This window comes from Nothobranchius furzeri, chromosome 10 (genome assembly GCF_043380555.1).
Source record: "Nothobranchius furzeri strain GRZ-AD chromosome 10, NfurGRZ-RIMD1, whole genome shotgun sequence".
NCBI classification, from domain to species: domain Eukaryota; kingdom Metazoa; phylum Chordata; class Actinopteri; order Cyprinodontiformes; family Nothobranchiidae; genus Nothobranchius; species Nothobranchius furzeri.
In genome coordinates this window covers 42,949,901-42,965,598 of record NC_091750.1, presented here as the reverse complement: position 1 = coordinate 42,965,598, position 15,698 = coordinate 42,949,901, and the positions used below count along the sequence as shown (strand labels likewise).

Sequence of the window (15,698 nt, the reverse complement as noted above, 5' to 3'; positions counted from 1 at the left end):
GAGTAAGTGTGGAGGACAATGGAGGTAAATGTGGAGGTAAATGTGGAGGACACCCATTCTGATAGAAGTTACGCTGGTGTCCCCGTTAAAATAGCAAAACTGCATTCCATTATAATTTATTACGGCATACTCTTCTATGATGCAGAACTGTTTATGCCTGCATCTCATACACTGATTATTTGACTCAGCTCTATCCTACACCCCCCCAGTTGGCCGGGGGTGTCGGGTGTCGTGTGGGGAGTGTGCACGGGGTTCGGGGGCCACAAAGAGGGGGCCCGCAGAATCATATCTCTGAACCATCTATTCCCTTAACCTTCAGCAGCAACGACTTTATGGGATTCTTCACGAATAAAATTGATTCTATTAGAAACTAAATCGTTTGCATCCTCATTAAGGCGATTTCTTGTTCCTCAGTAAGTGAGGCAACATCAGAGGTAACTGTAGAACCTCATCTGTGTTTGAACTGTTTTGATTTAGTTGAGTATTCAAAGTTATCAAAAATATTAGCTTCATCTAAACCTTCAACTTGTATTTTTGATTCAATCCCAACCTAATTATTTAAAGATCCTTGTCCTTTGGTTACTGCCCCCATTCTAGATATAATCAATCTATCCTTAGTAAATGGATACGTACCACAGGATTTTAAAGCTGCTGTAATCAAACCTTTACTTAAGAAACCTTCTCTGCAACCAGATGACCCAATGAATTATAGACCAATATTTAACCTTCCATTTTTATGGGAGTATCACAGCAGTGAAACCGCATTAGTAAAAGTTACAAATGAAATTCTCATTACCTCAGATAAGAATCTTGTCTTGTTAGATCTCAGTGCAGCTTTTGACACAGTTGACCACAATATTCTTTTAGAAAGGGTTGAACATGTTGTGGGGATCATACGAACAGTGCTAAACTGGATTAAATCCTATCTGTCTGACAGATTTCATTTTGTTAAGGTACATGACAAATTTTCTTCATACGCTAGGGTTACTTGTGGAGTACCACAGGGTTCTGTACACACACACACACACACACACACACACACACACACACACACACACACACACACACACACACACACACACACACACACACACACACACACACACACACACACACACACACACACACACACACACACACACACACACACACACACACACAAGATCCCTCCTTTGCTCTCCTCTCATGGTTTTCCTTTCTCCTCGCTTCTCCTCACACCTCCCCCGAAAGCTCTTCAATGATTAGTTAAGGGGATGCAATTAATCCAATAGGTGATGGCTTAATAGGCGGATCTTTACAAAATAGAACCCGGTTTTTTGCCAGTGTTTACATGGCCTTGCGGAACCGGGTAATATATATGTATAAGCAGATATTTTAGCTATCAGACTCCTCTATTCCAACATGTTCTTTCCGGACTCAGAGACGAATGCTTGGATATTCGTCGTTTTGGTGTCGGGATTCCTGCTGTCTGGCCTGAGCAGTTACCTGGCTTACGGGAAAATTAACGAGCTTTCGAGGAATATTGACTCAATCCCGGAGCTCCGGGATGGAATGCATAGTGCTGTGAACGCACAAACTCATATAATTGTTGAGATGAGTCATAAGCTTGGAACTTTGGCTGAGATTCAGGCTCTGGCACAGAAGGTGGATTCCATCAAGGAACGAGTTGACGGATCAGCACGGATTGGGATAAATTACGCCATTATTGGACCTAGAGGGGTTTAAGACCAACAGAACACTAAGGCAGAGAGGAAATGATCTCTGTCTGTCTCCAAAACAATTCTTATCTGAATCTGGTGCCCTTGGAGCCTGTGAGGCTGAAGTGTAAACTCCCCCCTCAGAACAAATGTGGCTCTCCAAGAGCTTCTTCTGGCTCTTGGAGAGTACAAACGCTTTTTCCTCCTCTCCTCCCTATCTTATCCCAAGGCTCTTTGTTTGTCTCTGGGTGTATGGCGCTTCTGCATTTTTTCTGTAAAACTTGAAACTGGAAATTATTAAAAATGGACCAGGTCAATTGGTCTCTCAACGCGACTGACAAAATTTTTTCAATGATGAGAACGGGAGAAGGGGCTCCCGGGTGCCCCTCTGGGACAGAGCCAGTTGGGCATATCATGGACTCCTGGAAACAGTGGATCTTGGTCTGCCTGTCTCAGCTGTCTGTAGAGGATTCTGAAGACGTTTGGATATTCGTGGTGTTGGTGTCAGGTTTCCTGCTCTTTGGCCTGGGAGGTTACCTGGCTTACCAGAAAATTAACGAGCTGTCGAGGAATACTGGCTCGTTCCCGGAGCTCAGAGATGGATTAAACCACTCTGTAAACGCACAGACTCATAATTGTCTAGACGAGTCGTAAGCTTGGCACTTTAGTTGAAATTCAGACTCTGGCACAGAAGGTGGATAAAGTTGATGGGTCAGCGTGGATTGGGATAGATCCATTATGCCATTATTGGATTTAGACGGGTTGAGGACCAACAGAACTTTAAGACAGAGAGGAAATTATCTCTGTCTGGCCCCAAAACAAGTTCTTATCTGAATCTGGTGCCCTTGAGCCTGTGAGGCTGAAGCAAATACTCCCCCTCAGAAGAAATGTGGAATGCTGCCGTCACCATGGCAACTCTGTCTCCCTATCACAGCCTGGGTGGGACTGCGGCCAGAGAAGGCCACTGAATCATTCCAGGAGTCACTGTGCTCTCTAAATCCTGCGACCTACCTCCCGTCCAAATGGAGGTGACGAGCGCTGCTTCTCGTGGCTGCATGCACTCATGTGTGGAGAGTCCCCAATCCTACCTCCTCACCTAGTGGACACTTATGTTGTGTGATGTCTGAAGTCTGTGCATTTCTGTCTGAGGTGTTTTTTGCATAGCAAAGCTGCCCTCCCTGTGGAGGGTAACTCTGAAGTGCCTTTTTTTTCCTCCGCCTGACTCAATCGTCATGTAAACCATCTAATCTCTATCAAGGTAGCGCAACTTGGGTTGCGAATGACCACAGTCACCAAATGTTGTTATGTGTCTATGTATGTATGTATGTATGTATGTCTGATCTCAGAATTGTGTGTACTGAAGCTCTAATTTCCCCCTGGGATTAATAAAGTATCTTTGAATTGAATTGAATTGAATGCTGCCGTCACTATGGAAACTCTTTCTCTCTATCCCAGCCTGGGCAGGACTGTGACCGGTGAAGGCCATGGAACCGTATCTAGGAGTCAATGTGCTCTCCAACCCATTATCTCCCTCCTCTGTCCAAACGAAGGTGATGAGCGCTGCTCCATGCGGCTGCAGGCACTGAAGTGAGGAGAGTCCCAACCCTACCACCCCACTTAGTGAACACTTATGTTGTGTAATGTCTGAAGCATGTGTGCATATCTGTCTGAGGTGTTTTTCTGCACAGCAAAGCTACTCTCTCTGTTGAGGGTAACTCTGAAGTGCCTTTTTTCCCTCCCCCTGACTCTATCCTCATGTAAACCCTCTTGATCTATTACAGTAGCACGACTCCTCATGTAAACCCTCTTGATCTATCACGGTAGCGCAACTCGGGTTGCAAATGACCACAGTCACCAACTCTTGACATGTGTCTATATATGTATGTCTGATCTCAGAATTGTGTGTACTGAAACTCTAATTTCCCTCTGGGATTAATAAAGTATTTTTGAATTTGAATATAAAAGGTTAGGTTACCCAGAGTTATCTCTGTGGTTATGTTGCTATAGGCTTAGACTGCTGGAGAACATACTGATCACTTTCCACACTCTACTACTTTCTTGTAGTGCTTTGTACCAATTTTCACCACAGCACACCAGTGTATGGGACAACAATAGTACTTTCATCTTGGGACCCAATGCATTCTGCTGGGTTCCTTACATAGGAAACTTTTTACTGATTGGCTTAATGAACTGAACTGTATTGGAATGTTTACTTTGTGAAGTGCCTTGAGACGGCCCTTATCGTGATTTGACGCTACATAAATAAACTGTATTGAATTGAGTGAGTGAATGAGTGAGATTGTGCGTGAGTGGGTGAGAGAGTGAATGAGTGAAAGCTAGAGAACAAAAATGACTCTGTAAAACTACGTGAACCAGACCTAAAAATTGAACAACCTGTATAAACATATCAACCACCCTGTTACCTGAGAAGTAATGACTTCTATTGCAGCCATGAAGCGGTCTGCAATGATTGACACACCCAGGAACATGTACATAAGAAAGAAGAAGTAGAGGATAGCTCTCGCAGCCTGCTCCCCCACTGGAGGGTTGAGTGGCATCCACACTGGTAGGAGGATACCAGGCTTACACACCACAACCCCCCCACATGTCTTCTTTCCGGACTCAGAGGTATTATCAGGCTGTTCCAGACCAGATGCTCGCTGAATGACCAGAGGCTTGAAGGAAGTGCAGGGGTGGCAAATGAGGAGGAAGATGAGTGGGGTGCAGCAAACCAGAAGGAGTCCCATGGCTTCCCTGAGTCAGACGGGGCCTCAGGCTGGGCTCACAATGGGTCCAAAGATGGTCCTACAGGAGTAGAGGCAAGATAGTAAAACACATTGTGAATTAGCTCCATTAGATTCTCTGTAAGAAATAAAAAATCTACTCAAGTTATGTTATGTCATTTTGTTTTAGCTACTTTTCCTAAATATTTGATTTAAACATTTACTTCTGAGAACCATCATAAGAAATATCACGTTATAGAATCATTTACTTTTTAACATACAAAATGGGTGATCACAGACTAAACGTAACTGAAGTATCTGGTTTTTAACAGTTGTTTAGTGGTTTAAAAATTACTTTGGTGATATTAATAACTGTGTTGATTCTAATAAACTAACAGACTTACAACCAGACATCGGAAACAACGGGCCAAGTAGTCAATACTTTTACTTTAAGTTTTGGAAGAAAAGCACCAAGCAGCTAACCAACCTGCAGATGTGTGACCAAGTCACTGCTTTGCAAGTCACAAGTAAGTCACAAGTCTTTCCAGTCAAGTCTCGAGTTAAGTCCAAGTAAAAAAACCAAGTCCAAGTTGAGTCCAAAGTCAATAATGTGGAAGTCCAAGTCAAGTCCAAGTCCTTAACTTTGAATTTTCGAGTAATAATCAAGTCATCTGTCCATCTTCAATTTAATGACCATGTTAAAAAATAAATTCCAAAAATAAAGCTTCTTAACGTTTAATTTATTTGTTCAAACAAGCAGAAAGTGCAACTGAAACTGATTATAAACAAAGTGCTGCTGCATTTAGCAGTACAAAATCAAACCCAGAATGAAGAATGATTTATGATTTTTGTCCATGTCGTGCCACTTTTGTGCTTAAATATCAAATATGCTCAAGTCATCATCAAGTCAACAGATGCAAGTTGATTCAAATTGCAAGTCATTGGCGTTTAAGTCTGAGTCAAGTCTCAATAGATTTTATCAAGTCAAGTCAGAATTCATTAAAATAATTACTCGAGTCTGACTCAAGTCCGAGTCATGTGACTCAAGTCCACACTTCTGCCAACCTGCATTAGTTATTTGAACCCAATAGCAGGATCCCCCGATACTAAAGCTCATCAACTAGCCCTGGTGTAAGAATGACTAAGCATTTACAGATCAGTGTTTTCCACTTTACATTAATTGCATGATTTACGTTCTAAAAATAACCCGCAAAGTAGTCAGCTTTATCAACTTTTAGAACTATTATTCCCAACTTCTCCCTAATTTTGTTTGCTAGGAAACTTGGATGATGTCCTGATTGAAACCAATTTGGTTTACATGGTTCTGACTGCCATATGCATCGCAAAGAAAAGTATCCTCATAAACTGGAAAAATAAAGATGATCTTTGCATTAATCAGTATAGAAATCGTTTGTTACATCATATTACACTTGAGACAGTATCTGCCTCCACTTCACATCAATCTCTCTGGGCTCCTTTGATCGGTTCCATCACATAGCAATGAAGGAGCGTCACTGATATTGTACTACACGATACAAGGGTTCATGTTGTGGAGGGTCCAAGTTTGGAGTATCCTGAGGTTCCCTGGGGTGGATTCACTGGGCTGGGGAGCTGCTGCCCCACTCTGGTGGTGCTTGGGTGGCTTCAGTGGGTGGGCTTCTGGTGGCCGTGTGTGGGGCCTTGGGAGGTCTTGACAGTGGCCACAGGTCTCTGCCTGATAGCTTTATCACCCCATGGTGTGTCTAGGTGTGGGCATGGTGGCTAGGGAAGTGGGGGCGGTCGTCCCCGAATGGGGATCTGACCTGGGCCTGGGGTATTGGGTCCTGGCTTGTATGCTGCTGGCAGGAGGGCAGGAGCATACGGCGGTGCCTGGTCCTGTCTCGAGGGCCTCGGGTGGACCTTGGTTCCTCCTGTATTGACAAGAACACTTCTGTTCCATCTCCGTGGGGCTCTGAGATGCTACTGCTTTGTGCCCTGGCTAGATAGGCTGGGGTATCCATGCTCTGGGTAGATTTTGGGAACAGGGGGTGCCTATTTGGACCAGTTGGGGAGCTGGCTCCTTGCAGGGTCTAGGCCCCCCAGCCATTCTTTCCCATCCTCAGACATTTTCCTCCTCCTGCTCCTTCATATCACCACACAAACATGCAAATAAGGTCTTGGGGTGTGGGTATGATTCCCATTTCCACAGTCCCGTGGCTGTTTGCACCTCAATATTAATTAGCACATTAAACACCTCCTACTTACGTAACTATTGGTAAAAATCTGATGTTAGCCCAGATCTGGACAAGTGGGGGAGTAGAGGGAGGTGGAGAATACAGTCGGTAAAGATGGCTCTCCCTTGCCCTGCCTCCAACATGCCTTCATCTAAAAGGCTAGGTTATCCAAAGTTATCTCTGTAGTTATGCTGCTATAGGCTTAGACTGCTGGAGGACATACTGACCACTTTCCACACTCGACTACTTTCTTCATTTGAAACGGCTATTACATCAATTTTGGACTATTTGAACTTGGACTTTATTAGAATTTAAGAGCAGAAAGATGTATTTAAGTCCTTTATTTAGAAAAAGCATGCATTTTTGCCTTCTTCAACAGCGAACCGAATCGTTTACTGACATCCGTTGTGGTGAGGATGCCACATTGTTCATTGTCCAGTAGCATGCAGAGATTGTTTGAAAGATAAAGGTAGAACCCACCCCACGACCAAGAGCCATCAATGGAGCGCTGCTTGCCAGGCTTGTCATCAGCATTCAGACAACAGTTCTGATTGCTTCACAGCCGGACAGGACATGGTACAAAAAACAAACAAAATAATTATTATAGATGTTTTTAGCGTAGGCAGGTACTATTCACACACACACAATAACACACACCAGAATGTCAGTTTCTCAACAGAGAATTTATATTTTTATGACTGTTTTAATAAATTGACAGAAACATAAGATTACCTTCATTTTTGTTCTGTTCTCTTTTCAGAAGTATGATAACCAGTTTGGCTTTAAGGCCAAACATGGCACTGAGATATGCATTTATGCATTAATGGAAATAGAGCTGTATCGGCGAAAACATTCCACCATCCTGGCTGGTTTTATTGATGCTTCAAAGGCTTTTGTGAGCATTAATCACAACAAATTATTTTTTTAACTGAGTCAAAGGGGTGTGCCCAGTAGTATCAGAAGAATTTTGGTATGTGAACCAGAGCATGTAGGTCAAATGTTTCAGCCCCATTCAGTGTTGGTGATGGGGTTTGCCAGAGGGGCTGCTCTCACCAGCACTTTTTAACATCAGTATGGATGAGCTGTCTGAACAGCTGAGTATAAAACAGGATGTATGATTGGTGGCACATTAATGTGCTTGCACATTAGCGTCGGCACGGTCGGGGTTTGGTCGGGCTGGATGGCGTGAGTTCGGTCTCGAACGGGTGGTGTAGTGTTCACATATAAATCCGAGGGACTTCTCAGGAATGAAGAAATCCCTGAGCCTGTGGGCGGCGGCGTTTAATACGCGCGGGAAAGTCTCTTCCATAAGGTAAACAAAGGCGGACATGAGCTGTGTTGCTTTTGGAGACTCTGAACCACATAATTTTATCAATTTCCTGTGTGTCCTCATAATCTTGTGCCCCCCCCCCCCCCCCCCCCACACACACACACACACATACACACACACACTGATGTCTCCCCTGAGCATCTGTCTGCTCGCCAGGCAAGACCTCCGATGTGGAGAACAGGTGCACGCACACACAGAGAGCTATTCTCTTCTCCCATTACCCACACTGAATGGCAACTCCGTGTTACAGACAGATGTTTACTCAACAGCATCCAGCATGAAAATGAAACACCTGTGACATTTCGGAAGAAGACCGCAGACGATGGTCAAAACATGTAAAAAATGTAACTCGAAACACCTTCATGTCCGAAGCAAAAAGAACCTTGTTTAATATTTAAAAAGAGGACATAAAGAACATTGTAAAGGAGATACAAATGTATGTGCCAACTGAATGCTACGGGCAGAGAATTCTGCTGTTGTGTCCTTGGGCAAGACACTTAACCCACTTTGCCTGCTGGTGGTGGTCGGAGGGACCGGTGGTGCCTGTGTTGGGCAGCCTCGCTTCTGTCAGTGCACCCCAGGGCAGCTGTGGCTACATCGTAGGTCATCACCATCAGTGTGTGAATGGATGAATGATACACTGTAGTGTAAAGCGCTTTGGAGTCCTTACTCTGAGAGGCGCTATACAAGTGTGGGTCATTTATCATTTAACTCCATCATTAAGCATTTGACTGATGCTGGGCTTAGTGATGTGGGATATTATATGGACATATCAGCATAGTTGTCTTTTAAACTAGTTTTTGTGTTTTTAATATGTGAGTTTTTATGTAAATAACGGATTTTTGAGTCTGTAAATAAAGTATTCTTTTCCTTCATGCTTGAAGATTTTAGTTAACATTTTTTAAATAATCCAAAACAGTTGACATGTTCAGTTTTTGAAAAAAAATCTTTAAAATCAAAAACAACCTTATTATATCTTCAAATCTCACTCAACAGTGTCAGGAAACATTAAAGATGGGTAAAGACATTGATATAATTTTAAATTGTGATATATATCACAGTGTTTCCCCTAGCAATTTTTCCAGCTGTGGTGGTGGTGGTGGTGGTGGTGGTGGGGGGGGGGGGGGGTTGATATTATGACATGTCTCACCTTTATGTTAATATTGTTTTATTAGACGCACTCCACTTTGAACTGCACCAATCCAGCAACTGCTGCATTTTAATAACTAGTATTAAAGGTGAATACACCAATATTTGCACAAGAATAATTTTTGTTTTAAACTCAGTGACACACTTTGCAGGAGGGATTTGACATTTAATTTTTCTTGGCGTCTGGAAAAACATTTCCTTCTGCCCCCCTTTATTTGACTTTCTGCCCCCTTTATTTTGGTCCAAGATCATTACTAGGCTGACCCTATTAAACACGTTCTACACCCCTGCTTAGTGACTTAATGAAGTATTTTTAAGACAGTATAAAAATGACTGAAACACAAATTTACATATTTGGCATTATTGACCAATATCTCTGATTTAACTTATTTGTTAAGAACATCAAGATGCATTACAGTGAACATTATAATAAAGTAAATTTTTCTAGTGCAGAGAGGAGACAACCCATAGAAGCACTGATTTGATCTCATTTCAGAGAAAAATAGAACAGGTCAGATGCACCTAATAAATAAAATTACTAACAAACTCAGGAATCTGTTTCTTTGCTTCACTGTTCTGGTGCTGAAAATATCACTCATGCAGATCAAAGGAGCTACACAGATGAATGCACCTCTTATTTATTATTTGGAAATTAGTGGATGTGGTTTACATCAATATATTATTTAAAATCTGAAATTGATATGGATTGATCAGAAGTTGCTTTGTGTGTTGTTTATTTGAAAACTATTTACAGAGCAGCATCAGAATTGAGATTAAATATTTTGATCACAATAGTAAAGGAACTATTACAGAACAAGTTATTCATTAAAATCAGAACATTATTATTTAAGTGCATGGATTAATACATCTGAACTCATGCAGTAGGAACTAGGAAATATGAAATGCTAGAACCAGACACAACTTTTGAATTTTTTTATTTTAAATTGATTAAACTGTTTTTCCTAACGTTCTTGGCATTTTTCCCACACACGGTTAAAAAAAACAATGTTGATTAAGGTGTGTGTGTGAGAGAGAAAGAGAGAGATAGAGAGGGAGAGAGGGGGGGTTAAAATAATTTAAAAAACCCGACCGGAGCGGAGACAGTCACCGACGCATGCACGAGCCGTTATCAGCTGTCTTGTCAAATGCACCACGTACGTTACGAAAAAAGTAACTTTAAATATTCAACCGAAAAAGAGGCGAGCTGAAGAAAACCTAGGGAGTTCTGAAGAAACGTGAGCAACAGTGAAGCAAACACAGAGACATCCGTTACTGTGTGTGTGTGTGTGTGCGTGCGTGGATGGGCCGGACGGACTGAGCTCCCGGCTGCAGAGTTTTGTGTGTAGGGAGGGGCGGGCGCTCTATTTTACTGGCCAATCACAGAGCGTGAAGACAGTCAGTTACCCAATGAGGATTTTCCTTCAGCACGATTACAGATGTTTAAGAGTTTTACTCGTGTCATGCTCGTATTCGTCAAAAATACTTTATCCGTACCGGATAGTCGTCTGAAACGAACCCCGGGGAACCATCTGTGGATCTGTTCGCGGCTCGCAAAAACACAGTGTCGCCTGTGGTTTTCCCTGAGTCCACAGGACCATCCCCCGCTCAGAGCAAACACCTTCTCACACCAGCCCTGGATTCAGACGCTCCTGTACGCATTTCCGCCAGTCCCACTGATTCCCCAGCTCCTGGACTGAGTTCGGTCGGAACAGTTCTCGGTGATTCTGGTAGCTCCCAGACGCTTGTCCTCGTCATGGTTTCCAGACCTACAAACGCTGGTGTCCGGCTCCCCGTTGAGGGAGGACTCCCTCCTCCAGGTGGGAGGAATAATCACACATCTTCCAGAAATATGCCAACGGCTGTGGGTCTGGCCGCTGAGCAGTCACGCTTAGAGGCTTCTGGGCTGCCGCGTGATGTGGTCAACACGATTCAGAGTGCGCGGGCGCCCTCTACCATTGCACCTTATGCTGCTAAATGGGCAGCTTTCCAAAAATGGTGCACAGAGCGGACTGTTCAAGCGCTCTCCTGCCAGCTGGCGGATGTCCTATCGTTCTGCAGATACTGATGGACAGGGGCCTCGCATTCAGCACTATTAAAACATATGCTGCAGCTATCTCATCATGTCACCAAGGATTTGGAGACAGATCTGTTTTCAATCATCCCATCACAAAACATTTTCTAAAAGGTGTCAGAAGGAACAGACCTGTGTCCCGCCCACTATTTCCCCTGTGAGACCTAACAGTGGAGTTCTGCACAACTTATCTGAAGCCCCATTTGAGCCCTTGGACCAGGTCTCACTGAAGTTCCTGTCACGCAAAACTGCTTTGCTGCTGGCATTGGCATCGATCAAGAGAGTGAGCGACCTAACCACCCTCTCAGTGGCTCCCGCATGCCTCAGGATCTGGGAAGATGGCAGGTCTGCTGTTTTATGCCCCAACCCAGCATTTGTGCCCAAAAACATTAATGCTTCCTTCAAATCCAGGTTAATTTCATTGGCTGGACTTTTTCCTCCTCCCCATAATTGAGACGAGGAGGCAGCTCCCCACCTTCTCTGCCCAGTGCGCGCGCTCGCACGATACGTGTCATGCACTTCAGGGATTCGCTGCTCACAAAGCCTGTTTGTGCACTACAGAGACTCTTCCCTTGGGCAAGCGCTGTCGACCCAGCGTCTTTCACACCGGCTATGTGATGCCATTTTTCTTGCTTACACTTCATCAGGGCGGGATCCTCCTGAGACACTCAGGGCTCACTCAGCCAGAGGTATTTCCTCTTCTATGGCGCTCCACAGTGGTGTGTAAATGGAAGACATCTGTCTAGCTGCTTCATGGGCTTCCCCATGCTCCTTTACTCGTTATTACTAACGAGATGTTTCTTCAGGATCCATCACTCGTTCAGTGCTTGACCCCAACAGGCTGAGTGAAAAAATTACGGCCTCGCATCAGCCCTACTACAATAATACATATCCAGATGGATATGCTCAAAATAACTACCTATGTTCCGCTCATAATGGGTCCCATTCAATCCATTGCCCTCTTGTCACCCTGGGCTCCTTATTATCTTATCACCCCTCATACATGAGCCGGTGATTACATTAATGGATCATTAAATCCATCTTCTCGTGGATGATCATTTTAGTGGGAACCCCACTCTTCTTTCTGGCTGCTTCAGCCTTCTAAGCCCTTGGGCTTAGGCTGAGCGACCCTCTCCCTCTAAGAAGAGAAATGTTGGATGTGTCCATTTGGTTTGAGCTAACCAGTGTGGCGTAAACTCATCCAGCTGCGCATTATTCCAATAGCAGCTAGCTTAAGGGCTAAGACTAGACGAAATAGAATGTTGGTTACGTATTGTAACCCCAGATTCTGAGTCTAGTGGCAGCCCTTAAGCCAGTGGCCCCACTGGTTCTGTTAGGACCAAGAGCCATCGGAGGTGAACAGTGGAGTCGCCCCACTTATATACCCACAGGGGTGCCCACCATTGGTGGGCGTACATTTAAGCTCTTCATGATTGGCTGATGCTGAGATCACCCTTCTCAGTAATAGCAGCTAGCTTAAGGGCTGCGACTAGACTCATAGAATCTGGGGTTACAATACGTAACCAATGTTCCTGCTGCTTCGTCAGGAAACAGCGCAAATAAATAAATAAAACTTGGGATCTTGTAGGCGTGACGCTGGGATTTCAGCCGTGGCGGGCCGCCATGGCTACGCCTATGTAAGGGAAACACTATCAATATCTACTACTATGAAAATCGATATTGTGATAGTATTTTTCCACATTGCCCAACCATTTAGAGAATAAACAACGTCCTTGATTAGTGATGACCTAAAGGCATGAATGAACGTCTCCACTACCATTTCTGGTGGTTCACTGTTGTTGGTACTAGGCTGGCCACCTGGCCATTTGTCTTGTTTTCTCTAGTTTCCTGCTGTGCAGCATTTTAACTAACTAGACCAGTTTAACATGCATGAGGCCCAGGTGACACAGATTAAGTGTTACTGGCAGTTTGAGTGTAAGTTTCTATGAGAACGTATAAGTGTGAGTACAGATAGTGTTAGAAAGCTTTCAGCCTGACTCCTCCTGAAGAGCTGTGGTCTCTATTCCAGCCAAACAGGTGATATTGTGTGATGAAACAGATACTTAGGTGCTGCATCTTTGATGCAGCCAGAGCTCAGCCAGCCCATTATAGAGTTGTGAATCAGAAACAGCCCACAAGGCCTGTTGCATCGCATTTCACTTTCCTAGGTCTGCTTTAGTTACCACGACCTCAGACAGAGAGCCATCTTACACCAACAGGGGGCTGGAGGTGTGTAGCTCATCCAAATTAACTCAAAATATTTATATTTGAATATCAATGGCGCCCCTTGAAGGACATATGAGAAGAGAAAAAAAGTGTTCATCCAGATGTTTTATGTACATATAATGATGGAATACGATAAAACCCTCCCTTATTACTTGCTTTAAACAAAGACGTCTGCCAAAAACACGAGCACAAACAGAATCTTCATTAGAGCCTCTAGAGCTAATCTATTTCTATAGTTCATATAAAACTAGAGAAGTGCTCTCATTACATAAATACCCCCCTCCTCAACGCACACACTTTGGGGTTTTACAATAACCTGAGCAGCAGGAATGAGATTCTTAAATCCATTCTTTTATCATAGAATTCGTGACCCACATAACGTCCAAATACAGATTTATTCTGATAATTGGTGCAGAAGTTTTCCTCACAGACCAGAACCAGAACAATCAGTACAGCTTTGGTGGATAATGAGTTCAAGCTGAGACGAAGCTAGTACTGAAAGAGGTGGATGCATTATTGATAAATGCATTCACTTAAATCCTGCAGGATATCTTTTCCCTTCAATAGCAGGTCTGTAAACATTCAGGCAAATTGCCTTGTATATTTATCAGCTAGCTGCTAAAAATGATTTCCATTGCAGTTGACAATTTAGTGAGTGGGTTAAAAACTGGCAGAAAAGTGCTGCTTCTTTCACACCTCAGCAGGTCAGAGCAGAGGCAGATTTACTGCTACTCAGTTTGATTTCCTTCAGATGTATAAAATCTATAAAAGCATCAAAAACAGCAAATGTTCAAATTACAGCATAAAAAAATCTGATTAAAATAAAAGTCACTGCTCACAAGCCTGTTTCATTTCTGGGAGGCAGGGGTCGCTGGTTGTTGACAGGTATGTGGTCCACTTTTCCTCTTCATGCAGTGAGCTGGGTGACAACTCATCTCCACTTACTGCATCTGTCACAGCCACTGTCTGTCAGCACCACTGATAAGTGATTGCCTGGGCTTATATTACACAGATAGAAGTGCTGACAGAAAAGACAGTTAGCACCTTTAACAGTTTAATACTTCCTTCTTTCACCCTGGAGGTGGGGCTCTGTGAGTTGAGGGAAGTTCCTTCTGAAGTTCAGGGCTCAATGTACAATGAATTATTCAGGCTCCAGCAAATGAGATAAATTTTACTAATTTGGGTAACTCCTACATCGTCAGACAATCAGATGGGATCCCTTTGTTGCCTTTTAGCATAAGGGTGAAAAGATATCTACTTGTTTCTGCTCTGCTCGTTGTTAATCAGAAGATTAAACATCATTGTTGCTGTGTAGTGAATATTTGACCTGGATAAGGTAACTATCCTCTAGAGAATCAGTGGAATATGACTACGGTCCCTTGTTTTATTTCACGACTCAAGAATTAAAATAAATAATTTTAGGTTAATGTACATAAAAAACTAAATAACATGTATGCAAAACATGCTACGGTAATAAACAAGATCCAGCCAATGACAGACAGGATGACACTGTGTTCACTTAGGAGCTTGAACACACATACTGTAAATATGTTAAAATAACACAGATCACCATTCTGGGGCGTATTCTCTTTACACGGATAAGACAGTAACTTTTATAGTCACCTGTCTGCTGGACATGAATCATTTGACTCACCTGTGGTTGAATGGCTGTTAATTTGAATTTTGTAGTCTTAAGTGTGGCTTTTCTCCTAAGATTATAATCGGGGTGTACTCCTTTTTTAAACATGGGCTTGAATGGCACTCTACACACCAGGAGGAGTCCTACTTATCCTGGAAAAACAGCTTTGTGCTTTATAAAAATAAGCTTCGACAAGTTAGAACTGCATATTTTTCATCGCTAACTTAGGAGAATGAGACTAATCCTAAATTTCTTTTCAGTACGGTTGCGAAACTTACACAGAATCATAGCTCTGAACCATCTATTCCCTTAGCCCTCAGCAGCAACGGCTTTATGGGATTTTTCACGAGTAAAATGTATTCTATTAGAAACAAAATCATTAGCATCCTCGCTAATGTGATTTCTTCTTCCTCAGTGAGGCAGCATCTGAGGTAACTGTAGAACATCATCTGTGTTTGAACTGTTTTGATCCAGTTGAGTTTTCAGTTATCGAAAATATTAGCTTCATCTAAACCTTCAACTTGCATTTTAGATCCAATCCCAACCAAATTATTTAAAGATGCATTTCCTTCGGTCATTGCCCCCATTCTAGATATAATCAATCTATCCTTAGTAAATGGATACATACCACAGGATTTTAAGGTATGGTA

The 15,698-nt window shown here is 43.1% G+C and overlaps 1 protein-coding gene across 1 annotated transcript in view; it reads right to left on the bottom strand.

Moving 5' to 3' along the window:
* slc8a2a (solute carrier family 8 member 2a) overlaps positions 1-15,698 on the bottom strand; it is a 49,408-nt gene that overhangs the window by 19,913 nt on the left and 13,797 nt on the right. Inside the window, exon 2 of the mRNA XM_054730456.2 lies at positions 4,121-4,502. Coding sequence (XP_054586431.1) covers positions 4,121-4,444 — 324 coding nt within the window. The 5' untranslated portion in view covers positions 4,445-4,502. The remainder of the gene's footprint in view (positions 1-4,120; positions 4,503-15,698) is intronic.